At 39.9% G+C, this 27,871-nt stretch overlaps 1 protein-coding gene across 8 annotated transcripts in view; it reads left to right on the top strand.

Annotated features, from left to right (window-relative positions):
• The first annotated feature begins 1,214 nt into the window (after positions 1–1,214).
• The window catches only part of itprid2 (ITPR interacting domain containing 2), a 33,100-nt gene continuing 6,443 nt past the window's right edge, over positions 1,215–27,871 (top strand). The window contains exons 1-15 of one of the 8 annotated variants that reach the window (XM_053440601.1): positions 1,215–1,350; positions 7,634–7,761; positions 9,101–9,265; positions 10,317–10,359; positions 12,373–12,424; positions 12,632–12,695; positions 15,737–15,779; positions 16,462–16,557; positions 18,921–19,068; positions 19,298–19,358; positions 25,619–25,726; positions 25,892–26,336; positions 26,426–26,642; positions 27,208–27,259; positions 27,740–27,822. In XM_053440601.1, coding sequence (XP_053296576.1) covers positions 7,719–7,761; positions 9,101–9,265; positions 10,317–10,359; positions 12,373–12,424; positions 12,632–12,695; positions 15,737–15,779; positions 16,462–16,557; positions 18,921–19,068; positions 19,298–19,358; positions 25,619–25,726; positions 25,892–26,336; positions 26,426–26,642; positions 27,208–27,259; positions 27,740–27,822 — 1,620 coding nt within the window. In that variant the 5' untranslated portion in view covers positions 1,215–1,350; positions 7,634–7,718. Of the gene's footprint in view, positions 1,351–1,386; positions 1,715–7,633; positions 7,762–9,100; positions 9,266–10,316; positions 10,360–12,372; positions 12,425–12,631; positions 12,696–15,736; positions 15,780–16,461; positions 16,558–18,920; positions 19,069–19,297; positions 19,359–25,618; positions 25,727–25,891; positions 26,337–26,425; positions 26,643–27,207; positions 27,260–27,739; positions 27,823–27,871 lie in introns of those variants that run through there. The other 7 variants (XM_053440603.1, XM_053440602.1, XM_053440600.1 and 4 more) reach the window with 7 other exon arrangements.

Raw genomic sequence — 27,871 nt, 5'->3', positions numbered from 1 at the left:
ACTCATCCCACGTTTACTGTTGGCTCCATAGCTTTGAGCATAGCCACACATCAGTGAATCTATCCTCCTATTATCTATATCACTTATCCTTTGAGGGTTGCGAGGGGAGCTGGAGCCAAACCCAGCTGCCATTGGACAAGAGGCGGGGTACACCCTGGACTGGAATCCTCTTATCTCAGGGCTAATATACATAGAAAACCACCATTCACTCTCACGTTCATACTGTAAACCTCTAATGAACACTATGAAACCCAGTCTTCATGTCTTCGGACTGTGGGAAGATACCTGGAGAAAACGCGCACAAATACAAGAAGAACATTCAAGACCCTGGTCGAACTGTGCCGTGCAGCCCACAAAGAAATAATTATGATTTGAAAATTCTTCCTTGTTCAAGCCCATTGTGAACTTCAAAAAAAGTTCAGAAAATATAAATGTTCAACAATATTTATTGTTAGTATTGTTAGTGAGTGACTATTGTCATGCATTTGAGGACCAAAAGTAACCGGGCCTTTTCTGTGAGGGATCCCATTCTTTGGAACAATCTCCCTGAGGAGATCTGTCTGGTGTCCTTTCTCCTAGTTCTGATCTTAACGTCTATTTTAATCATTTTTTATCAATGCTTTAAATCATCTTGTTTTTAATCTTTTCTAATCTGTAGCATTTTTTAAATTTTCTGTATCTGTGCTATGTTGATCTGTGATCTTCAAATGGATACTGTATGGTTTATTCTTTAGCCCTTCATTGTGCCTAAATTGGTGTGTTGTATTGGTAGTATTATTGGCTGTGGATAAGGGGGTAGAGCGGTAGTCCTCTAACCAGCAGGTTGGCAGTTGACCCCATCTGCGTGCCGAAGTATCCTTTGGCAAGATACTGACCCCCAAATTGCCCCCCATAGATGGACTGTATGAATGTGTTCGTGAATACCAAAACCATATTCTATAAAGCGCTATATAAATACAAACCATTTATTGTTATTGCTATTATTGCTATTACTGTTAATTGTGATGGTAGTAATAATGAAGATGACATGTTTTTTTTTTTTACTATGTCAAAAAAAACATTTTGACTATGCCTCTTGGCCCCACCCCTGGACTCGCCCCTGAATCGGGTCTGGGATGCTGTTGAGAAATAACCGAATGACTCAGGTGTAATTACATAATCCCTCCGAGAGATGTCGCCGTTTCTCCGCTGCGGGCCGCTCAGGACACGCCTCCTCCGCCTCCACGCTGCTTCTGCTGCTGGTTTCAGGAAGCGGAAGCAGGAATGTTGGAGTGTTTTTAGAAAAGTTTGGAGACTCACCCGCACACTTTTGTTGGGATCCAGGATTCAAACAGCGAAGAAAACATGACGGTGAGTGTCTCAGAGCTCTGACTCTTCTCACAACAACGATCGTCATGGCGTGTATTTCACTGCTGCAGGTGAAAGAGCTGCTGCTGTTTGGAGCTGTTGACTTTTACCACCTCTGCTGTCAGTGGTGTGTCCTGCGTGTCCAACTAAACTGGATCAACAAGACACGCTGAGCCCAAACTGTTCTCGTGTCACATGATTGTTTAAACAGCACTTTGTTTTTATTACAAGAACACGAATTCAAGGTAGTGTTAGTGATGTTCCCACCGCAGAAGTTGAAGTCACATTCGACTTCATTGCTGTCAGTGGGTCAGTGGTGGATGATGTAGTTACCGAATGTAGCTGTATCACCGTGTGGACAAGACAGGTACAAATATTAGTCTCCATATATACTTTCAAAGTGTTTCTAGTGTTAAAGATTTCTCATTTTACAATACTATGTTATATTGCTGGGTAGTTTGATCTATGTAGTGCACCTATATTGATGTATCTGTTTGTTATTGTGATTATCTTGTATTGATAGTCTGTACCCACTAAGTAGTTAATAAGTCTAATTAAGTAGATCATTTAAGTGTACAAATAAATATACAAAAAAGTCAAAAGTTCACCTTGTTTAATTCTCTTAATTTTTGTGGAATTGAAATTTGAAGTTTAATTAAATATTCAAGCACCCCAAAGTTTTACTTAAGTGTAGAATTTGAGTAATTTTTACTTACCAGTGATTAAGTGAATGATCTCAAATATATTTAATCCTTCCTGATCACTAAATTTCTCGCTTGACGAGGTACAAAAGGGGAAGCACATAGAACAATTTACTTTAATATATGGAATTAGTTGTAAATGACTAAATAAACACAAATATACTCCATGTACCAATATGAACAGGTGCTGCAGTTTATGACGAGTTTTTGTTGTTAAAAGAGAGAGTTTGATGTTTACCCAAATAATCTCACTAAGTTTCTTTCTGAAATGTTGTAGCTGTATATAGGAAATACTTGCAGGCCGTACATAAGTACAAGTACCTGAGAATTGGGCCTCTACTACTTGAGCAGGTGTACTTAGTTTTAAATAACTGAATAAACTCAAATATATTTTATATACCAACATGAACAGGGAGTGGTGGTTTACGACAACTTCTTAAGTTAATAATAATTTTGTGTTTTTGCCATTAGGAGAAGACAAAATGTTCTCACTTAATTTTCTCAGAAATGTTGTAGAGCGAAAATATGTGATTTTATATGGACCTCAAACTAGTTCTTAAGTGGAGTCAGTTGTGCAGGATGATTCAAACCATTTATTTAAGTAAATGCACTTATACCATGTAAATATACTTCCTTATAAGTAAAAGTACTTAATATGATGTAAATATTATGCTGAAAATGTAATTGAATATGAAAGTGACTTACTGAATTCAAAGACCCCTTTGAGTTTAAAATAATAATAATATTAGTTACATTTATATAATGCCTTTCAAGGTACCCAAGGCCTCTTTCTGGAGTTAGGATTTTTTTTTAGATAAAATTATAATAAGTCAAATAATAATAAATAATAGTAGAACTGCCAGATGGGGGCTAGAGAGGCTAGTGTTCATACACCTTTGTGAAGTGGTGGGATTTCAAGAATGCTGCTGTATTAACTATATCAACAGCGTATCCTTTTATAAACTTTAGTTTTTTTAAATATTTATTATTATTTTAGCAACAACTAATTTAGTAACGATTAAGCTTGAACTTTGTAAAGCACTAAAATAGAAATTAAAATATTCAAGTGAAATAGAGGTACCATAATTTTATAATGGGGTAAGTTTAGTACTAAGTTGCTTTCCACCACTGCTTTTCACACGTTTCCCAAAAGGTTAAACGCCTTTGTTCCACTTCTGTTTTCACTAGAAAGTTTGAAGGGAACATTGATCACCGCTGCTCATGCATCAAGAAAAGACACAAAAAATTATAATAATAAGTGGAGCCTTTGTTTAGTTTCACTCTGTTCTTCCAGCGTAGTCCGGCAGTTTTCAATAACAGTGATGTAACCAGTGTGTGTGTGTGTGTATGTGTGTGTATGTCCTACTTTCACACTGTTGTTCAACTGTGTTTGCTGTGATCTTTGTCGATGACATGAAGGGTTCAAATGTGAGCGAATGGAGTGTTTGACCTCTGAGTCTGGTTCGTTTTAGAACAGACAGGTTAACATACAGTCAGTAGGTCAGTGTCTCTCGGAGACAGTCAGTTTACAACGACACTGAACAGGAAAGAAAGAAAAGTCTCACATTATTTTTTTGCTTCATTCCAAGATTGCATTTACACTTGCTGAAATAGTATAGAGCTGCAAACATAAGTCAATGTATAAACTTTGACAGAAAATGTATTGGCACTATTTTGATGATGAAATAATATTTTTATACATTTTTAAGCATAAATGTAAAAGTTGGACAAAACAGCTGAAAATGTAACCTCAGTCTCTGGGGAACTGAAGCTACTATTTTTGACAATAGACGTTATAAATAATATCATAATATATTATAAAAAAATGTATATAGCATGTTACTTCAGTTACAAAATAAATGTAGCATAACACATAAAATATATGATATCAAATGTTTTTAGTTTCATGTTCCTCTCAGGATCCATAAGCTTTTCATTATTATCGGCTCAAAACCTTAATTTATGATGAAATACCTGCAAGAGTGAAGACATTAATCCAATCATCCTCCTCTGTGCTTTATGTTTAGTGCTAAATAGCATCTGTAAATGTGCCAACACCTTAAACACTAAGATGGTGAACATTGTAAACATTATACCAGTTTGACATTAGCGTGTCAGCATTTTGCTCAAATCACTTCTGCACTGTCAATTTCTGTTTCACGAAACAAGTAAATTCATCACTGTTTACGAGAACTTAGACTGAATAAAACCTAGTGTAAGATTAGATAAAGCAATATTTTAAAATTGCAAATTTCTGAGTAGTTGATATTCAAAGACAGATTTGGGATCAAGGATAACGTTAGAGGTCCATGATCTTGACTAGCTGATGTGTTAGCAGGTGTGTGTTGCTAGCAGCTGCAGAGGACTCACTTCCTGCACACTGTTGCTTCTTTAAGTGTGTTTCTGCATATGTGTATTGTTGTTGTTTTCTGACATTCCAATTTGTTTTGCATTTTTCAGTAGTAATCTAAAAATAGTCCGACCCCTCCTTCACTCCCCCGGCTCTCGCAGACAGGAAGTTGTTGTGTTCTTTATTCTAAACACTTGTTTCCTGTTTCACACGTTCCCATTTACATTTTGGCTGCTCTCTCCTCTTTTTTGTCCCTCTTCCATCGGGTCCCACCATTTTCTCAATCTCTCACTGACTCAATACAGTACATATTATTCTACATACGTCTGCGCTTTAGTTTGTATCATTTTGTTACCGCTCATATAGTCATGTTGAGTTTTTTTTCAGATAGTGTCAATCAACAGTAAATATATCTCAGTGCCATGTTATCAGTCAACAACACATGTGAGTTTACACTCATGCTAGCAGCTCTGTGAACTGGGTGAGAAGAACTAGTGCTAACAGGCTCATGCTAAACACTACAGTTTTTAGCATGAGCATACTAACACACCTACGGCAAAAGTGCTACCATACTGATGCTAAACCATCCATGTTTAAAATCAGCAGGCTAACAGGTCTGCAGATAAAGTGCTATACAGTGACAGTGCTTACATGCCGATGCATAACAGTCAATGTTAAACATCGGCATGCTAACACAACAACAGTGAACGTGCTTAGCTGCTGATGCTAAATAGCAATGTTCACATTTCTATCTAAGTTTAGCATGTCATTTTAGCACGTTAGCTGGTCGCTAATAAGCACCCTGCTCACATTGTTTTAGTCATCAATCAGTCAATCAAATTTTATTTGTATAGCCACAATATATAATGTATAATCACAATTTGTCTCATAGGGCTTTAACAAGGTGTGACATCCTCTGTCCTTTACCCTCAACAAGAGTAAGGAAAAACTACTAAAAACCCTTTTAACAGGGTAAAAGGGATGTAGAAACCTCAGAGAGAGCCACATGTGAGGGATCCCTCTCCCAGGACGGACAGAAGTGCAGTAGATGTCACGTGTAAAGGAGAACATCTGTAAGATAAGGGAATTTACAGCATTGATTAGAAGAAACATTTTGTAGCATAACTGAAGGTCAATGAATTGATGGATTATTGTCAGTAAGGGGCGAGTATCTGAGGAGAAATATTATATATCAAGCAGTCCTTCAGCATCATAGTCCATGGTCAGTAACCACCACGATCATCATCCACCATCAATATCGGATGCCATTATAGTCCACAGTCACTGTCCACTGCCGCCCTCAGGATCCACCATCAGCTGCCACCCCGATCGTGGTGCACCACCATTATCAGATGCCAACACAATACAGGATCCGCAATTAATACATGGTCCGCCAGTAACAAATTGGTTAAATAATTTTTGGGGGAAAAGTAAGATGTTGGATATGGCTCGACCAAATTGTAGACCTGCACCAGGCTGGGAAGACTGAATCTGCAATAGGTAAGCAGCTTGGTGTGAAGAAATCAACTGTGGGAGCAATTATTAGAAAATGGAAGACATACAAGACCACTGATAATCTCCCTCGATCTCGGGCTCCACGCAAGATCTCACCCCGTGGGGTCAAAATGATCACAAGAACGTTGAACAAAAATCCCAGAACAACACGGGGGGACCTAGTGAATAACCTGCAGAGAGCTGGAACCAAAGTAACAAAGGCTACCATCAGTAACACACTACGCCGCCAGGGACTCAAATCCTGCAGTGCCAGACGTGTCCCCCTGCTTAAGCCAGTACATGTCCAGGCCCGTCTGAAGTTTGCTAGAGAGCATTTGGATGATCCAGAAGAGGATTAGGAGAATGTCATATGGTCAGATGAAACCAAATTAGAACTTTTTGGTAAAAACTCAACTCGTCGTGTTTTGAGGAGAAAGAATGCTGAGTTGCATCCAAAGAACACCATACCTACTGTGAAGCATGGGGGTGGAAACATCATGCTTTGGGCCGGTTTTTCTGCAAGGGCACCAGGACGACTGATCCGTGTAAAGGAAAGAATGAATGGGGCCATGTATCGTGAGATTTTGAGTGAAAACCTTCTTCCATAGGCAAGGGAGTTGAAGATGAAACGTGGCTGGGTCTTTCAGCATGACAATGATCCCAAACACACTGCCCGGGCAGAAGCATTTCAAGGTCCTGGAGTGGCCTAGCCAGTCTCCACAACTCAACCCCATAAAAAAATCTGTGGAGGGAGTTGAAAGTCAGTGATGCCCAGAGACAGCCCCAAAACATCACTGCTCTAGAGGAGATCTGAATGGAGGAATGGGCCAAAATACCAGCAACAGTGTGTGAAAAGCTTGTGAAGACTTACAGAAAACGTTTGACCTCTGTCATTGTCAACAAAGGGTATATAACAAAGTATTGAGATGAACTTTTGTTACTGACCAAATACTTATTTTCCACCATAATTTGCAAATAAATTCTTTAAAAGTCAGTCAAGGTGATTTTCTGGATTTTTTTTCTTCTCATTTTGTATCTCATAGTTGAGGTATTCCTATGATGAAAATTACAGGCCTCTCATCTTTTTAAGTGGGAGAACTTGCACAATTGGTGGCTGACTAAATACTTTTTTGCCCCACTGTACATGTTCTGTCATGAACTGCACATTACTTCTGCTAATTCTCCAAATCACCAATTTATTTTTAGATTGACTTCCTTCCAGACAGCCATTTCTTTCTGTTCATTTCTATGAAAGCAACCTGCATAGGCCTGAAACAGTAATTTATTAAAGTCAACATTAAGTCACCACTATTATTTTTTGTCAAGTCATGTTTTCATTGTGTGAAAATGAAGTTGAAGGATGGGACTGTTTTGGAAACTCCCTTTTGCTGAATTGATGAACAATTGTTCTCATATTTATATAAATATATATATTTATATTACTGTTAAATGTTAATTATCAATATTCCTACTTTACACAGGTAAGTTCTACAACATCCATGTTTCTAGTCATGTGTGTTGATTTTAAACACAGTTTCTGTTTGGGTAAATTCTTCATAATAATGTCTTGGCTGTTCAGAGAGGAGGGAATTAGCAGTCAAAACTGTCTGAAGTAAAAGTTAGTTTAGACTAACTCTTCCACATTTACACTGATGTTTATTACGTTTATTCACGTGCACGTCCCTTAAATATAGTAATGTGAAATTTGAATTAGAATTTCTGTCTTTTCCTTTCTTTCCAGGTGTGTTACCTGTTGCTGATGTAACTGAAGAGTTGTCAGTCTTCTCTGACTGACTAAACCTGACCAGACACACAGGCTGGCAGATATGGAGAGTGATGCTCTGGAAATGGACACCAGTACTGCTCCAGGTGGGTTGTCATACTGTAATGGTTGGAATGGAAGTATTTTAGCCAAAAGTAACACAGTTGAAACAGTTGGCTAAATATAATGCTTTAATACTTTAAATAGCAACAAATAGCATTTTAGTAGTTGTAAGATCCAGCTCCTGTCATTCCAAGCAGTAAAACATGAATGCAAACTTGACCAATTCAACCAAAAACATTGACAGTTCACTAGTTTGAGCTGATTGAGATGTGGGGTTATCAGTCACTGCTTTTGATGGTGATGATGTATTGTTGTTTGAAAATGTTAATTCTCGGTTCACAGTTCAAAGTTGAGCTTCAGGTGACTTTTCCAAATGGATGTAGTTTCCCACCTGATCAGTCCTGTTCTTGTTGTTCCTTCTCAAACTGGTGGTTAAAAAAAAAAAGTTAGTTGACCTATTTGCAGGCTGAGGACTGTCACATCTGATCACTCAGCTCGAATCACCTGCTGTGTGTGTTCCTGTACTTATATCTTTGTGAGGACCATTTAAAGCAAAGACTCAACAGAGTGAGGACATTTTTACAGCATCCTGCTCCCTTCACTGGTGACCAGTGGCTGCCCATATCTGCTTCACGTACCATGCTGCGAATGAATCGGGCCCAGTCTACATCCAGGACATTAGCTTTACCTTTCACCACTCTGCTCTGCATCGGCCAATCGACTGGTTGCTCCCTCACTGCGAGGGACACCTAGCCACTCAACCAAATAACCAGTGTTTGCTGTCCTCGCTCCCAAATGGTGGAACGAGCTTCCCATTGCTGCAGACTAAAATCACATCTCTTGACTACACCTTGGTCAAGAAGAAGATGTCTAATGAGTATCATAAAAAAATAAAAAAATAATAATGTTAAGTTCAATTGCACTTATATATTGCACTTACATGTAGTATTTGTAATTTGGCTAAGCTAATGTACTGGGTACATGGTCCTTGCTGCTCTAGGTTTGTACCCTCACGGTTGAATGCACTCATTATAAATTGCTTTGGATAAAAGTGTCAGCTATATGACTTAAATTATGTAATACATTTTGGAGAGTGACAACATTTTTATCGGTCCTCTCTTTTTCGATGGGCTGTTTGAGGGTTGGGACTTGCTTTTAGGGTTAAGCATTTAGTTTGGATGGTTAGGGTTAGGGTTTAGGGAATGTATTAAGTCAATGAGTGTCCTCACCAAGATAGAAGTACAAACTTGTTCATGTGTGAGTGTGTTTTGTTACTGAATCAGTCGTAGTTTCTGTTTGTCAGGTTGAATACCTGCCAAACCTGATTGAGGACTTCACTCAAGGCAGGCTGACAGAAAACTCATTTGCTTAATTGATCATTAGATCCCAGAGTGCCGTCAGACTGCAGTTTAGCCTGTCTGAGGCGTCGGGCCTGGGCCCAGACCAGAGACTCCATCTGGCTCGATTCACAACAAGAACACTGTGGCCCCCAGGGCCCCCAAGAGAGCCAGAAAGACAGGGATGAGCAGAGACCCTCAGAAGAACCAGGTTAGACTGAGCTCAACTGTCAACAGTGTTGTAACTGTGGATATTTTTAATGTGAACCTTGTTTAAAAAGCAGAATATTTCACATTAACTCAAATTTCTAAGGTTATCAAACTGTTTTATCTCCTCCCAGTTATATCGATATCACAATAAATGCTGGTTGAGAAGTAACATGAAATTGCCAGTGGTATAGTGCATTTACGGCATCTTAGAAACAGGGTGGGAAAATTACAATACTGCAAACAACACTCTGATTGTATCATAGACCCAAACTTTTCTTAAGCAACTATTTTGCTAATCGATTTATTGATCAAGGAATTCATACTAACACATCTTGAGCAGTTTCCGACATGGACTCCAGGAAATGTCTCAAAAATGTTCTGAGTTTGCCTTTCACATAAGAAGGACGCAGCAGGAGACGGAGGGCATGTCTTATAAATTCCATTTTGTTTTTGTTAACAGCACATCAACACCAGCTCTGGAATCTTGCTGTTTTCTAAGTTGACATCTTTCTAAGAATCTATATGGCATTGTATGGCATCTCATTTTCCTGCTGTGTTCTCACATGGGCTCATTCTGACATTTTGCTGACCTTATACTGGGGTGCTGGCAGGGAGATGTCTGGCTGCTGCAACTGGCTCAACAAAATTTGCACTCTCGCATAGAGAATTTCAGGAAAATCTCTAGAGTTCAGTGCTTCTCTAAATTAATCTTTATGTTTATATTCATATTTTGGGTCTGTTGGTTGAAGAAACGAAGACAGTTGAAGCTGTCACCTTGCATTCACTTTGGAAAGATCTAAGTGGAAAATAAAATTCAAACATTAATGCACAATGAATGAATGACAGACACAGGAGTGAACAGGAATTGAATGTGGGTCACTGTGTTAGAATTGCAGCCTGCTGGCACCATAGGTTTAATCATCAGAGAAGTTGAGAGTTATGTGTTTGAGTTTGTCAGCAGTGTAATGGTTTTATAGTATGTTGTAATCACTTGTGCGTTGAGCTTATTGCTGCCGACTTATTGCTTTAACATGCTCTTCTGTCTCTGTCAGGGCGAGTTCCTAACAATATCACCAGCTGGCTGAGTGAATGCAGGTACAGTCACCACCTATTTAAAGGACCATACCAATGTATTTCTAATGTCCTGTTGTAGCCTGTTCACCACATATCATATACGGTAAAGGCAGTGCAGAGCTTTCATCAATCTGTGCTTGATGATACATCAAAGTAAAGATGACTTAATGTTGACAGTGATGGATCGTCTCTAGCAGACACTTTCAAATCGCTGCAGGTAGATGTTCTTGGTAATGAACTGAAATAACTCGTGCTATGAGAAGAAAATAAAAAAATATATATAAACTGACAGATGGTTAAAAAAATTATAACCAAGAATGTATAGTATTTAGGCTAAGTAAAGCATGAAAAACAGGTAGCATGGCCTTTTGTGTCCTGACTGACTGGTTGAACGACAGACTTTCTAACAGGTTTTTTTGCTGACCGGTTCATTTATACGTTTTTATACGGGGGGGGGGGTGGTGTGTGTGTGTGTGTGTGTGTGTGTGTGTGTGTGTGTGTGTGTGTGTGTGTGTGTGTTTGTGTGTGTGTGTGTGTGTGTGTGTGTGTGTGTGTGTGTGTGTGTGTTAAGGTGTTGTGTTATCAGCTACTGACGTAGAGCCAACACGCAGCCAACGCCTAGACTTGCCACACACAGAACAAACACACATGCACACACACACACACACACACTCAAAGCAGACCAACGCCCAGAGATAGGGTACATAGAGCTGTGAACAAGAAGTGAGGGGGAAAGACAGAAAGACAGAAAGAAAGAAAGGAAGGAGCTGACAGGAGACTGAAAGGACAACAGAAAAAAAAACAGGGCAAACAGAGGAGGGTTTTTTTTCTGCTGAGTCAACACTGTTATCCGTCACATGCAACATGTGCGAAACCGTCACATTCTGACGTGTCTCTGGTAACATCAGCGTGGTGGCATGACCAGCAGAATCAGAATTGCCAGTCGCTACAGCAACAGCCACTGCTGGCAGCCATGTTCGCCAGTGGCGAACATGGCTGCCAGCAGAAAGTGGGAGGACTTGTGAACATTGCAGCTGTACACTATTATACAACCGTGTGTGTGTGTGTGTGTGTGTGTGTGTGTGTGTGTGTGTGTGTGTGTGTGTGTGTGTGTGTGTGTGTGTGTGTGTGTGTGTGTGTGTGTGTGTGTGTGTGTGTGTGTGTGTGTGTGTGTGTGTGTGTGTGTGTGTGTGTGTGTGTGTGTGTGTGTTTTAAATGAAGGCATGAAGTTTGTCCCATTGATAAGAGCTGCAGGTTGTGTAACAGCTCAGTGTTTCCAGTGTCCGGCTGCCGCTCACACCCGTTAGCTTACTGCTACTGTCAACTAGTCTGAGCTGTCAGCTAGTTAGCCTGGGATACCTAGACTGGTCAGTAGAGCTCCTGGGATGGAGAACAGGATTTAGCCTGGGAATTGTCTGGGTATGTCAGCTGACGCCAATAAGTAGCCTGGCCTGACCAGGAGTTAGTCTGGGATAGTCAAAATTAGTCTAAGCCTTACTTGACAACCAGCGAGCCTGGTTACATAGTCTTAACATAACTGGCTCTGTTTGAAAGTGCCACCAACATTGTAGGCTGTGATGCTAGTTTATGACTTATAAGATAGCATCAACTAGCTTATCAATATACAGACCAATCAGCATTGATTCAACCATGTGGTGCTTTGTTTATGTTTTTGTATTGGATTAGATATTCATGTGTGTGACAAAACATGAAATATCAAAATCTATTTAAGCACTTTATAAAATATAGTCATTATTTTAACTGTAGGGATAATTGGACAGTTTCATCGTACGTTTTGAAAACCAGGACATTTTTTTTTACAGGAATGCTTTTGGGGACTTGGGTCACCCACTTTGAAACCAGGACTACCCAACAAATACCTTGTCCCAGTATACATTTTTTTTCGTTGACTGTCTGCTAAAAGAAGCTGACTTGACCCCACTGATAAAGTGGTCTGTTGATCTGTACGTTTTAAAATGGTTCGTTTATGGTCTGGGTTGATGTATAACTCCGTCTCCACCGTCTCATTTCCAGGACTCCTCTTGGGGCGTCTCTAGATGATCAGACGGCTCCACCGAACAGAGGTAACCAAACTTTTCTCTGTGTGTTTTTTATTATGTTGGGAGAGCCTGTCAGGACACTTAAGTTTACGAACGCAGACTGTCATCACAATAGTTCTTTCTTTTAAAGCTAAGTTTGCCTCGTAGTGTAATGCACTTGCTCCATACAACAGATATGGATATGTTAGTGAGAGGATTTCACAACCTCCCTGCTTTGTGTGTTCTGTGCATGTGTGAGAACAGGAGTGCTGAGGAACGGCTGCAGCTTTGAAGATGACCTTTCACTGGGAGCTGAAGGTTAGTGCAGAGAAAATTCACAATACAAACAAGATTAGAGATTTCTGCTCATTGTTAACAGTTTCCCCTCATGTTCTGCTAATTGTGTGTTTTAACTGGCGCCGCCAACGTAAGAGACATTTTGACATTTTGGTCAATTCTCTGCTTCATCAAGAATGTCGATTTTTAAGATTGAAATCAATCTTACCCTCATATTGTCACTCAACTCATTAACTACAAACCTGGCTGGAATGGAAATAGAGAAATATCACTAAAACAAAGGGAAGAACATGATAATACATACTTGTCAACCTTTTCCTTCAGTAAGAATTCACCATTTATAACAACATTTTATTGAGACATATCAGCAAATCGCATTAGAAAAATAAAACCAATAGTAGAGCTAATATGTTGGTATCTTGTGATTATGTTCACTGGTTGTGAAGCAATACATGCACAAAAACAGAAGAAAGAAACACAGAGGACGTACAGAAGGCTCTGTCTGTTTCTATATAAGTAGCGTTAAGCATAAGTGAACCTTTAATGTGCCAGGTCTCATTACTTCAGGGCTCAGGAAAAGTCAGTATCTTTTTTTGAGATATTCATATCCAACCAGCCCCAGGTCTTGTGCTCTGAGTGTGACTCAGTGTTCAAATGAAGAAGGTGTGACTGATTTGCATCACCTCGCAATAATTGTGCATCCTGTTTGCAGGGCCAGTTTGTTGTAGCCACACATCTGTTGTTTTTTAGGTGCTACACATAGCTTGAACAAGGCTGGGTTCAAGTTTAGCTCGGGACAAACTGAATAGCTAATTTACACAAGATATGTTATTCTGAGACTTCCCTTGTAGATTACATGAGCCAAGTCTGAGGTGACTGCTCTAACGCTTTGTGTAACTGGCCACAATGAAAAGGTGTATTAATGAATAAGCATCAGTGAAAATGAAACGTATTTAGTTTTATGAAGAATAAAGACACTAAAAAAGACATCACATGATCTTTTGCCGGACGTCTTGTTCTTCTTGTTTCTCAGATGCTTAATGAGTGCATGTTTGGTATCATTGTAATGCTGCAGAATGACTTTGGGAACGACGCCTGCATGATGTAACAGGATCTTATCATGTAAAGTGCCCGGAACATTGTAGACATTACATGCATACTGCAAATAAGAACAAGTAGAAACAACGTGCCTAATACAAAACTTCTGCCAGCCTGCTCGCATTGTGTTGGCTCCGAGCTCATCACTCCCCACATGGAAATGCCAAACACAGCACAGCAGAGAGGAAGGAGTGACAATAAAACCTCACCATGTAGGGGGGGGGATCATGGACTTAAAGTCTCGAGGTGGGGCTTTTGAAAACAGAAGCAAGTGTCAGCAAAGAAGTGAACAGAGGGTAGAGTTGAATACTGGATATTCAATGTGCATTGAAAGAACAGGCCATGAGACAGATAGATAGATAGATAGATGTGAGCTGATTTAATCTTAATTCATTAAGATATGCTTTTTTTAATAAAATTTTTTATGCAACTAATTGACAAAAAACATGTCAAAGTGGTAAAGTCAGGACTGACTCACCCCGTGTTTCTGTGTGGGTTTCTAAACTGAGTCACTCGTTGTGTGATACCTTGCCTCATTTTCATTCCTTAATGCTGTTTCTTTATGGAAGAAAAACAAACAGTCGCAGAGGTGTGGAGACATGATGCATGCATGATTGACAGTGATTGACAGTCCTTGGCATATGTGTGTGTGCTGTCATCATCACTCTGATCTGCTGTGAATGAATACCTCAGTTATGGCTCTGATAGCATGAGGGTCTATTTGTTATTGAGTGAACAATAGACTGTAATGACTTGTTGCTGAACACGGCCATGGAATAAGGTTGTGTGTGTGTGGTCGGTGGGTCAGCTGATGGAATCTGGGACTGAATAGACACTAATGAGTTGATGCTGAGAGGTTAGAGGCAGCAGAGCCAAACCTGCATTTTTCTCAATACATTAGGATGAGTAGAATTTACAGCCTGCAGATCTGAAGTATTAGTTGTTTGCCTCTTTAGTTGAGTACCTCTGTCGACATCCTGCCTAAATCTCCCCTCATGCGGTTGTCTCTACAGTCAAAGCCTTAATCACCTTGACAGTGATATTTGTAAGAATATCTTTTTTTCCTGTTTGAAGATGTCATGTATGGGCAGATCCTGATGGACTGTAATGATGTCAAATGTTATCAGGACAGGATGGGAGGGGATTAAAGTGTTCATGCGGGAAAAAGGTGGAAGTGAATTACCAAATTAAAGGAGTGAATAAGTGAATTAGTGTAAGCAGGCGAGTAACCGTCATGTTTGGGTTCATTAATCCAGCTGTCCATCAGAGAAGAAAGCACTGTGGGTTCAAAGGGGGAACAAGAAATTCAGCTGACATTAAGTGGAAAGAGAGACGCGCTCTCGGACAGACATTGGCAGGGCGACAGGTCTTGACAGGTTCTTCTTCCCTGGAAAAGAAAACAACTGTCACACCTGCAGCGGCTGGTGACTTTCACTGCTTAGACTGAGTGAAGGTTAACCTGCTTCAGCTTTATCTATTAAGTCAGAATGACAAAGTATTTAACATAAAAAAAATTACAATACAAGTACATTTTATAACGATGGTTTTGAAGCTCCTCATATTTAGCCAAAAACTGTTTTATTATACTCACCGAAATGTTTCAATTTTATCTGCCAAAGAAGATATGCTTCTATAGGTGACTTGTTTTTTAAGTTAGGGGTCTTGAAAGTGTTCTTTTGTAGGCAACATGACATGATAATAAAACTGTGACTAAAAATAACACATTCCAGGCAAAGTTCTTTTCGCTAGTCAATGTTTTATGTTATGTTAAGACCTTAATAATAGCATAATAGCATTGTTTTTCTACTGCAGTGTAGAGCTAGTTATTAAATATGATTAGCAAAAATGTATCCATACCCCAGTTTGACTGTTGGGTTGGATTATGATAATAATTGTAATAATTATATTTTGTCTTATCCACAGGAAATGGTGTTAAATCTTAATTTTCTTGTTTTTCTCTGCAGCCAACCATCTTCAGTCCAGTAACAAAAATAAAACAGATTCCTGGTGAGTTCACTTCTATGTTTTCTCTCTACATTCAGCCAGTTATGGCTTTAATGGTAAACCTTTAGCATTTGTTAACAAGTGCTCAGGAGCTGAGATGATAAACTGATAAACGGATCAGTTAATTGACATGACATTGACGCAATTTGAATATGTTAAACTTGGGCTTTAGGAAATAATGACATTTTACACAGTTATTGATGAAAAATGTGTGGTCATACTTATTGATAATGAAATACAACTGATGGCTGTGATTCTGTTATGAAGTTTTGTGACCTTGCCTCAGGTTGTCTGTGTGTTTCTGTGTTCATTTCATGAAATACAGGGGGAAAAAATGAAAGCAGTTTGATAAAATACAATTTCAAATAGTGAAGCTCAATATTAACTGGTTTTACTCGATTTTTACACAAGGTCCCTCTAAAAGACTGGGGCGATAAAATGTGGGATGGAGGGGACATCATAGTTTCGCATTTCTGACATATTTGTGATTGAACAAATAAAAAAAGACCCAAATGGTATTGATTGAACTTGGGACTTATATTTATAACATAAATCAGCTGGTTATGCTAACATAGATTCTCCCCTCTCTACCCTGTGTGTGTGTGTGATTGTGATTGTGATTGTGTTTGCGTCTGTGTCTGTGTTTCTGTTTCTGTGGGTGTGTCTGTTAATGTGTCGTGTGCAGTTTTGGTCTTGCGGCTGAACAGAAGAGGAGTCAGTATAAAGAGAAGGGAAGAAGTATGAACTCTACAGGATCTGGGAAGAGCAGCACCGTGTCCAGGTCAGTCCACCTAGCCGGGCTTCAGTCACACCCAGTACAGAAAGTAATGCAGTAATCTAAGGTGGAGAGGGGGCTTTTCTTAAGCTTCAAACCAATTAAATGGTAATATGAGAGATACACAACAAACGCAACCACATGTGTTGTTATTGATGCTCAGGGATGTAAAGCAGTGCTTCTAACTTAGGAGTCCAAAGATGATTAAAGATGATACATGTTTAATTGTTATTGGTGGTGTTTGTCATTCCTGCACCAGTTTTGAATGGCTTAATTTGTACAGAATTTTTAACATACAGCTTGTAATCCACAGAGTTTCTGCAGGTCTTAAAAAGTCTTCAAAAGTACTGAATAAAAGCCAAATGATGTGAACGTGAATTGTATTGAAAAAAATATATATATTTCAATATAACTATTTGGTGAACACTGCAACTAACCGGAACTCAGTTATTTTAATGGTTTGTAATTAAATCAAAATCATATGAGTCTAATTGTTTACTGTTTACTCTCTTGCAGCCAAATCTCATGGCTGTAGCTAATTCAACTGCTAATGCTAACCTTAAATTTCATCCTGCTACTTTTCCACATTAATTGGTAATGTATGTCATGGTTCTTATTGTGAAGAAGCCACAGGAAATGCAGATTGTCATGAAGGGTCGTCTCTACTGTAATCATTTGTAAAAATGGTGTAAAGGACTGTGTTGATTTTAATAACACTCTTTTGTCATTGGATTAGTTTAAAATTTTCAAGGAAATATTGGACCAAGAAGCCACAGTGATATGTTAGATGAAGAGCTACTTCATTATTGGGTATTTGCTACAACAGCAGACGTTTCTCAAATCTCATTCGCCTGGTTTGAACAGCTCACATTGTCACTGCTCTATCGGAAATGTGTATAATTTTTTGAAGATATTCTCATTTGAAGGAGGTTTTGACAATAAACTAACATCTTTAAAATTGGAGCCTCAGAAGAAGTTTTGGTTCAGCTAACAGTCTGTGGCAGATAACGGTGTTTCAGGAGGCTGATTATTAGTGTGCGGGAAGTGTGGGTGATGGTGCTGAGGTTTGTGGAGTTCTCTTTTGTTTGTAAGGGGATGTGGATGCTGTATCATTGGTAACAAGGTTTGAGAGACTCCTGGGCTGCGTTCAGTGTGACAACATTTGCAGCAGATCAAAGGTTTAGTGTGTAAGATTTAGGTTGAATGGATCTATTGGCAGAAACAGAATATGAAATAATTCTGGTGATGTTTTACTATTGTGTTTCATTTAAATCGTACAAATTTTAGTTTTCTTTACCCCAGACTAAGTCCTTTATATTAAAAGTCTTTTATTGACAGTTTTTATAACAACTCTCTTTTTTTTCTTTTTTTGAGAGGGAGGGTGAGGGGTGTTTAGCTGCAAAATGCAATTTCACCACTAGATTTCTCTAAATTTTACACACTGAACCTTTAAGGGATTTTTGAGCTTTCTGGGCGCCACAAAATGAAAAACATTCAGACAACAGTGCTGACGTAGAGAAACATCACAAGTTACGAACTTAAGGGAAACACTTCCACTGAAGGATTTGTTCACAACTTAAAGTCTTAAGAACATATATTAGGGTGCCCGTATCAACATGGAAATAGTTCTTGCTTGCTGTAATTGTTCTTCCTGTTCAGACTGCCCATTACAAGTGAGTAGTAGCAGCTCATCATTTGTGGCATCTGTGATTGTGGCAGCGCTGTATGCGAACCCAGGTTCACTATATCATACAGTCTCTCCAAGAATCTATGATCCCCTAGTCACAAAAATGTATAAATCAGTCCATGTAATTTGTGCAACAAATTTCAATGTTTGTAAATCTGCAAAAATGTATGCAGAAAAATGGCCAAACTCAAAATTGCGCACCAATTATACCAGAAACACCCTACCTTTGCACATTTAAATGCAATTAATCATCAAATGCATGGAATTTTAAATTTGATGCTGACCAATTAACTGGTTAACCTTTACAAGTAAGCCGATATGAGTCCTGGAGGGACTGATCCACTCCTGCTGGGTGGGTCTTTTGAGGAGCTGAGGAGGGGAAGCTGAGCCATCACACTAACCACTTCAATAACTATAAACAATACTCTAACTATCTCACTAAACTAATAACCCACTAACGGCAGTCTCTGTGTGAGAATTACTAACTGGCTGTCTGTGTTTTCGAAGAGTTTCAGAGTTGTTGGAGCAAACAGACGAGCACCCAGAGGAGGTCCTACTTAACCTGCGGTTAGACTGACTAAACTAACCAGCAGACTAACTCACCAGCTAAATGACTGAGCGGTTAACTGACTCATTGCTTGAGAGACTGACTGACTTTATGTGTTTGTGTGTGTCCCCATAGTGTGTCAGAGCTGCTGGACCTGTACGAGGAGGATCCTGAAGAAGTCTTGTTGAATCTTGGTTTTGGTCGTGAAGAACCCGACCTTTCCTCGAAGGTTCCCTCCAGGTTCTTCAACAGCTCCTCGTCAGCACGAGGCATTGACATCAAGGTACTAATGACAGCAACCTGAACCAAAGTCATAATTATTTATCCTCTAGGAGCCATGAAAGACTGTACAAACTTTTGTGCCAATTTATCGTCTGGATATTTAGAAATCGTAGACCTACACGTTGCGCTACATGATACATTTTAAGTCAGTGCTAGGCTCGCTGCATTAGGTCTGAGACAACTTTTGATGCTGTTCTACAATGACATCACTTTCTGTGGCTCACTTGCAGGTCTACTTGGGAGCCCAGATGCAGCGCATGGAACTGGAGAACCCCAACTACGCTTTGACTAGTATGTACATTTATAATGTCTGCTGCAGGGCTTCTTGTGTTTATGAGTCTACTGTCCGAAGCCTCTTCTGTTTTCTACTGTGTGTCCTTTTTTTTTCTTCTGTTGTCTGATACAACCAAAACATAGTTACAGCAGTGAAGGGTTCACAGTGCTAGTGATGAGGCTCAGAGGTTCACATCCTGAGACTGTAGACAGAGGAAGTTCAACGTGTTTGTGTGTGTGTGTGTGTCCTGTTTCCAGAATTATTGTGCTGTTTTGTAGGGTCCTTCAGCCCTTTTAGCTGTTCTGCCAATTGCCTGGACAACACCGGCAGAAAGGACAAAGATCTGTTTGTCCCGGACACTCACACACATACACACACACATACATACATACATACATACACACACACACAGACCTGCTTTGCTAACATCCTGGCCTCTTTTTGTTTTCAATCTTGTGTTTGCATGAAGGTAATGGCTTGCTAATTAAGCACAAACACACACACACACACACACACACACACACAGCTGATTTTCTTCCTCTTGACAGTTTAATTGCCTTGCTTCTGTAAAAAAGAGGTTCAACCAAAGATCCTCTGTGTGTGAGAAGATGAATCACTCCATAGTTGAAAGTACCCAGGTTCTTCAAAAGATCGATTTGTCGCCTTGAATGTTTGAACAGTTTGAACACTTTTACTTCCTCATGGAAGTTATTGGTTTTAACTAAAAGTGATATAAGTGCTGTTCTGGTTAATAAGTTTCCTTTTTTTGGATTACTACTGCCAAGTAGGCTATGCAGGTCAGCAGTTGTTTGTTTGGTAGTTAGCAGCATTACACAAAAAGTACAGCCACAGATTTTCCTGAAACTTGGTGGACATATTCAGGGGACCGATATCTATGAGTATGTGCAATTTGGTGCAGCTTGATTTGAATTTGGGACTGTTGAGCCTTGGTGGAAGCTTGACTCTACTGAGTGCTATTCTAGATAACCTTATGTGACCCATCCATTTTGCAGTTTGTTCCATTTCTGGTTTTGTATTTCAACTTGTGGTCACTATTGCTGTCTTAAGTAAATACATGCGAAAGGTCAGATGGTTTCACAAAGTCTCCTAAACATTTTTCAAGAATCCACATTTTTTGGAGGTTGCAGGCCACTGTGACTCACCATGTGATTCACTAATCGAAAGGTCAGTGATTTGATCCCTGGCTCCTCCTCCACATGTGGCAAAAAGGAACTTAAAAAGACTCTTTCAGAAATAGCTAAGATTAGAAAACTGTAATATATATTCTATTCTACTCTATATCCAGTTGTGAACCGCTTGCAGAGAAAATAGACAAGACACTTAATCTTAAGCTAAAAGCAGCGCATACAACCTGCAGGTGGAAACATGATACATAGTTTTGATAGGCAACAAATTATATACACACTTCATTTAGAGTTTGAACCTTATAATTCATTTAGAATGAAATTATTATGGGATTAAAGAGGAAGATTGACAGCCACTATGTGGTCATTGTTTGTCAGACTGGGAATGAACTTCCAGCTTTAGCTTCCCCTCACTCTATATGTTTCATTGTGAAACTATTCCTACACTGGAGTGTTATCACAAGCAGCAGATGTTCAGCTACACAAAGCAACACAATCCCACCTCTGGTGTAGACAGGAAACTCATATACAAAACATCGGAGCCATAGAACTTCCTCGTGACTGAAACATGCTGCTGGTAGCCCTGCTGCAGATTTTATTCTCTGAATAAGATTTGGTCTAACAGAACCAACCTGATGGAATGCGTCACGGTCACTGAAAGTGGCATATTGTTTCCAGCTGCTTATCTCAGGATCGTAACCTAATTTCTTTGTTATCTTCAGATAACAACTAAATGAGCCACAAGAGGTTCCTGTCTGAGTCAGGAGAGGAGAGGAGTGCAAATGTCTGTCTGATAGGTAGAAAAACCAAAACAAGTGAGTAAGTTCAAATCAAAAGACCTGCTTAGAGAAAAGGAACAAGCTGAAGAGGAGCTAGATCAGGTGGGGAACTGTGTAGCAGCACATGCAGCTGAGTCAGTTGTTTGTTTATTTGTTGTCGGCTTTGAAGGGTGATGAAGCAAACTCAGTGAAGTATGTCTAGAAAGAAAAGCGCTGGTCTGATTAAACGTGGACTCCACTGTGGTTGAATCTAGAGCTGTTTAAAAGCACCTTTGACGGAGCTGGCAGCAGTGTCATGAAAGGAAGGAGAAATATAAACCATAACTCTTTCATTTACTAACGTGTAACTGATTAATTACAGTTTTCAAATAACTCCTACTTCCTCGTATCCAGAAATCTAGCCAAAATATTCTTAATATGAGCAGTGCACATTTGTAGCCAGAGTCTGTGTGATAGTGATCAGAGGATGGAACCGCGGTGTCAAGGTCCCAGCATTTGATCTTTGATCTGACAGGGTTTCATTCTATTGCGGTTAGAAAATTATTTGTATAAGCTTATAGATCATTGTTGCAGGTATCTTATTTTGAGAATACTTTCTAAGTAGTATTAATTAATGTTTGATATTGTGCTAATATTCTCTTGTCCAGTGGTTTTACAGCTTCCACACGAACCAAAACAATCAGTAGTAAACATAAAAATGCTCCAGAGTTGGTTTGAAAACATCCGCTGAGTTCAGGTGTAAACACATCCTCAGACTCACCCAGTTTTCAATTGCATTGTTTCCTCTTTCTTACAATTAAAATGTCTGCCAGAGGAATGATAGGATTTATTGTAGACTGATTTCTGATTCGATCCTACCCCTCTGCACATGTGTGGAAAAGATTTGGTGCCAAAAGCAAAGTGAAAATTCTCCTCTGCATTTCTCCTCTGTACACTTCCAGTCAGTTGGCTCAGGTTTTTACAAATATCTTAAAGAACTTGCAGACTTTTGTGGATTTAGTGTCAGTGTTTTATGTCTGTCTGATCCCAGGCTGACTCTACGATGTTGAGATCAGGGCTCTGTGGGGTCAGACGATGTTCCAGGACTCTTTGTTCCTCTCGTCTCTGCAGATCTTTATGAGTCTGGCTGCAGGTTAAAGGTCATTGTCATGCTGCTGAAATATTTTGGGACTGATTCAGATTCCTCCTTGGTGAGACTGTTTGATGAATAAGAATCTAAACATCTAGCTACTGAAACGTTTTTTTCTGTACTTAACATATTAATAAAGATACCAGTGTAGAATCAAACCATCTCTACATGGCAAAAGGGTTTATAGCTCATCTGAATGACCTCACTTTTCATAGACAAGAGCGAAACATGATGAGGATAATGGTGCATATTTTTGGAGAGTGATTTGAAGTGAAACTTTGTGAAGGAAGTTCAAATCCTTTAACTTTCTCACTTCTGAACACCTGGACAAATCAATCATCAATCAGATTTTATTTGTATAGCCCATATTCACAAATCACAATTTGTCTCATAGGGCTTTAACAAGGTGTGACATCCTCTGTCCTTTACCCTCAACAAGAGTAAGGAAAAACTACTAAAAACCCTTTTAACAGGGTAAAAGGGATGTAGAAACCTCAGAGAGAGCCACATGTGAGGGATCCCTCTCCCAGGACGGACAGAAGAGCAATAGATGTCAAGTGTAAAGGAGAACATCAGTAAGTTAAAGGTTTTAGCAGCATTGATAACGGTAAACATTTTGAAGGATAACGGAAGGTCAATGAATTGATGGATTATTGTCAGTAATAATGTAATATTTTCTTACAGAACATAAACGGTCCTGAAAGTGAAGACAATGCTGAAGTGCCTGAAACCTGTTTTCTCTCGAATGACCAACAGAGAGTAATGCCACTAGTTGCAAAAAATGAATCTGTTTCTATAAAATAAGGAAATGACCCTACTTCTCACTTGATGTCAGTAAACATTTTCATACAGACTTTATCATCTTAATTGTTAGTTTTACATCTTCAATACAGCATGATGTTCTTTTGTAAATTATGGTCCCATTTAGGGTTAAATAGACAATAAAGCACTGTATTGGGGCGTTGATACCGTGTAATATACAGCTAGCACTGTCAAATAGGTGCAGATTGCAGGTGTAGGTGGGCGTGCAGTGTCCTCAAGCTTTCAGTCAGGCTCCACCACTCACTTCTCCAAATATGGTTACTTGTGGTTTAAAAAGACCAAGATGCCCTAGACAAAATATGAAACTCGAGGCTTAAAACTCCAGTACATATACCAATAGCGTCTGAGTTTGAGTGTGTTTTTGGATGATTGGTCAGGTGGTTGTTTTGAAGATAGAGGAATTCTGTACAGTTTATTACCCAAGACTTGAGCAGTGTTGTTAATGGCTGGGTTAAAACTAAGGAAATGAAAAACTGTGTTGACTCAGATTAGGACCGGATCTGCTTTTTTTAAAGCAAACTGCTTCTTTAACGGTCTCTGTTCTGTCTGTGGTTCCTGGAAGCTTTCTGCTTTTCCAGTACATTCTCATATTGTCCCATCGTTTCCCTGGATCCCAGGCACGTGTCTGTGTGTGTGTTTGTGTGTTGTTGTTTGTTATGTAAGCTCTGTTCTCACCATGAGAAAGAATCTCTTGGGATATTGAGTAGTAAAAAGAGAGCGTACGTGTCATTTTCTCTTATTCCTCACTTCCTGTTTGAGGATCCTAAGAATGAGCGTTAGTGCAGAGTCAGCAGTCGGCAGGAAACACACACACAGTATTAATATCGTCGCACATGGTTGCTGTAATAAGAGGTTCATGTTCTGAAGTCGTCTGCAGATGTGCCTGAAATAATGGTGCGACTGTTTGACTGACTGATATGTAGTTTGTTAACTTAAGGGTTTTCTATACTAAAGTTTTTGTTGCTTGTTTAAGCTTCTTTAAAGGTGCAGTCATTTTTTGGGGAGCAGAAAAGACTGTGCAGACTGATTTGACTGAGTTATGATTTCAAGGAGTGTGATTTTGTGGCAGCTAGATATTTTAGGATAAGATGTTTTTAAACATCTTTCAGATCAGGCTTTTATTAGGTGGTTAAGTTTGCAAGTACAATATCTGAGTCGTATTTCTACCTGAGGGTCTATGTTGTGTGTAACACTCATTCCCCCTGTTTTTATGTGTATATACACTTATACTTGCAAGTATATGCAAGTTTAAAATCCCTGTAACATCAGTTAGAGAAGTTTTCTTCGATTTTAGTTAATATTTTCACATGACAACAGTGATTTAACCGAATGCCACCCAGGACATTTATCAACCAAAAGATCTACAGCTCGAGGTAGGGATGGGGTCAGAGGTCAGTCCGTAAGCGATAGCAGGCCTGTGGGTTGCTGTATAACATCAGAGTGAGTTATGAGGCGTTTACAGAGCGACAGACAGAAGACAGAACTCTGTGTTTCATAACAGACTGACAAGTATTTAGACAGCGAGCGATGGAGCGGAGGAGGGGAGGAAGGAAGGAAAGTATGCAAGTCATCATCCTGTTAAAGATGAGAGTGACGGCTTGACTTTCATAACCATAGAAGAAGAAGAAGGGAGCAGGGTGGAGTGACTCTAATGACTGCATTCAGTCCCAACATGGAGCTTTTTGTTTTTCAGTCTTTTAATGCAGAAACTTCCACCAACTCTTAATTTAAAACAAGAATAAAAGTTGGTCGGTAGGATGGCAGGTATTTCATCTATTTCCAATAATACAGAATACACTTCTTCACTATGGTGCAGTTACGTACCTTATGTTGTATCTGTAATCGCTCCCTCGTTCATTAACCCCCATGCGAGACTCAAAGACTCAAACATTTATTGACATGTGTGAAGGTGTAGGACTGACATTTTTGTCGCGGACAGGTCCAATCATTTTTATCCACCTGTTTTTTGCATATTTTCAATTTGTAAGTGGAATTGCCTGATAAACCAGAGGAAATCCAAATATAGTAAAACAATACATAAAACAAAGAAAAAATATCTGATTCCATTTAAATGTTGCCCTTTTCTTAAGGAGTGGTTGGATCTCAAAGCAGTTGTGGATTTAAATGCACATTAATTAGCTGAGGATGAGAGTGACGTAAAGTGTGTGAAGTGGATGTTTTTTGGGGGAGTTTGAGCGACACCAGGAAACATCCAGTGTCTTCCTGGCAGTTGACATGTTCAGCCTCACTGAACCCACTTCTTATACTTAAAGGAACAGTCTTCTTAACATTGTGTGAAATCCTGTGTTCTCAGTTTCAAGTCCCCCAACTGTAAGCAACCATAATGCAGTGAGTTTCATTTGCTTCCATGTTCATTTTATTTTACGTTTTGTCACTCTCAGGTCGTTTCCGTCAGATCGAGGTCTTAACCACAGTAGCTAACGAGTTCTTCCAGCTCTACAGTCAGGTCTCTGGTCAACCTGTCCAACGCATCAACTCCAGGGACCAAGGTAAACACGGCTGCTACTGCAAATTCTCAAACTGGGAATGTACTATTTGTTAACCTTACTTGAGGAGACAATATTATTTGGACAAGGCTCATACTCCAAATTTGTCCTATTTTCTAGTTAATGTGAGTGTTATTTTCTGATCTGTTCTTTCTGTATCTCTCTCAGGAGGAGGAGCAGCGGCAGGAGCAGCAGCAGCAGGAGGAGGAGGAGGAGAAGGAGGAGCGGGAGGAGGAAGTGATAAGGCGCCTCCTCCTCTGAAGAGGAGCAACTCGGCCCTGAATGTCGCCAAACTCCTCAAGAAGACCCTCAGCAAACACAACCTGCTCGCGGCCGCCTCAGAGTCGCCTGAAGCACAAACACCTAACCAACACACACGGCTGAACGGACACTCCCCCTCCGATAACACGCACACCAATGGTCACGGACCCGCTGCTCCAGAGCAGGACTTTTTCAGGACCAGTCCTGACCAGCAGGTGGAGACAGTAAGTCAGAAACAACAAGAAAGTCCACAGAAACAGCCGTCTTCCCGCAAGAAAGACAGCTGTCCCCTGGCTACGGTTACCGAGGAAACTAACGGGGATGCCGAGACAGATTCGTTCACGGACAACAGGTACTGCTGCACTCACTGGTAATGGTTGCTAATGTTAAGTAGCTAATATTTAAACCATTTTTGCTGACTAACATTTGACTAACCATCAGATCTGAAGAGAGCGGCACCGGATCACCAGCCAATGGAGACCATCAACTAGAGTTGGCTGTTGTTCAGTCAGCTAATCAAGGAACAGGGGAGGGCCCTCAGGAGGTCAAAGAGGAGATGAGCCTGACCTCAACCCCGGTGAAAACTCCTCACAGCCTGGTCCCACCTCACCTGGTGCTGCTTCGCACTGAAAACGCAGACTCCTTTGATATGGAGGAGGTACATAGTTTTAAGTGGTTGTTCTTATGAGTTCATCGTACTGACATTTGGTAATCTTTGGGTTCTCCATCCTCCTCCAACACAGAGATGTAGTCATCTCTATGCAGAGGACTTGTGACATTCTCACAGTCCTACAGTAACAAGTGGCGTTTAACCTCGGGTGTCAAAGCCAGGACAGCAAGCAGTCGTGATTTTGTGGAGTGGCTAGTTGTCCCTCGCAGCGAGGTAGTAAGTTGATTGGCCGATGCGGGGTGGACAGGCTGGGGTCTAAGGATTAAACGTGACCCGGATGTAGACTGGGCCCGACTCAATGACGTTATAAACCATTTAGATAAATAGAAGACACTGGTTTGAGCTGAACTGGGACCAGTTTAGTTGATTTTGTTTTAACTTTTATTATTAGATAGATCAACCCAGCCAGTTTATCTGCAGTAAGCCCCTATGTTGGTAACAGACTGTCCAGTTTGTGAAGGGTGTCAGATTCTTCTGTTAGTGAAGGTGCTGACTCTCAGCATCACTTTGTTTTCTCTATTTTAAATATTCTGTCTGTTGTTCGTGTGTTCAGATCCAGAGTAACGAAGATGAGGGTCTTCCATTCAGAACCTCCAGAGCCAGGGGTGAGTTTACAGTAACCTCTGATTTCAACCTCAAAGTTTTTAATCCAGCATTTTTTACATCTTTACTTGTAGTCGTCTTCTTCCTTACCTTTGTTGGGGAATTGCTGTGTGTATTGTTGCATCAGCACCACCTGTAGATCATAGGGATAGCATGAAACCACAGAGAGAAATATGTGTATTTTAAAGAAGGGGCCCAATTTTGGAATAAGTGGAGACTGCCCAAGGACCACAGACTCCTAGAGCTCCCCAAGTTCCCCAGATTTAGTCCATTTCACTTGGCTCATGTCATATCCTTTCTGTCGTGGCTTCAACCAGATTTAAATTCCGTAACTTCCGTCTTTCGATTTTATCTATAGGATCTGAATGTGTTTGTGCATGTCCTGTCTCTTTATGATCAGTATGCATGAGTCTACTAAGCCATCTGCTGGACAGATGAGATACTGTCGGACTGATCATTATGTTTTTGAATGTTTCTCTTAGATCTGTTGAGGACGGTCAGTCAGCAGTCGGACAGCAGCGGTTTTGCTGAGGAGCCCTCAGCCGAGTCCAACAGCTACCTCAAGGTATGTTTGTGTGTTGTACTTTAAACTTCAATGATGTATAATTTAAGCC

The sequence above is a fragment of the Pleuronectes platessa genome, chromosome 14 (genome assembly GCF_947347685.1).
Source record: "Pleuronectes platessa chromosome 14, fPlePla1.1, whole genome shotgun sequence".
Taxonomy (NCBI): Eukaryota; Metazoa; Chordata; class Actinopteri; order Pleuronectiformes; family Pleuronectidae; genus Pleuronectes; species Pleuronectes platessa.
The sequence above is the reverse complement of the archived record's forward strand: the minus strand, read 5'-3'. Positions and strand labels throughout refer to the sequence as shown.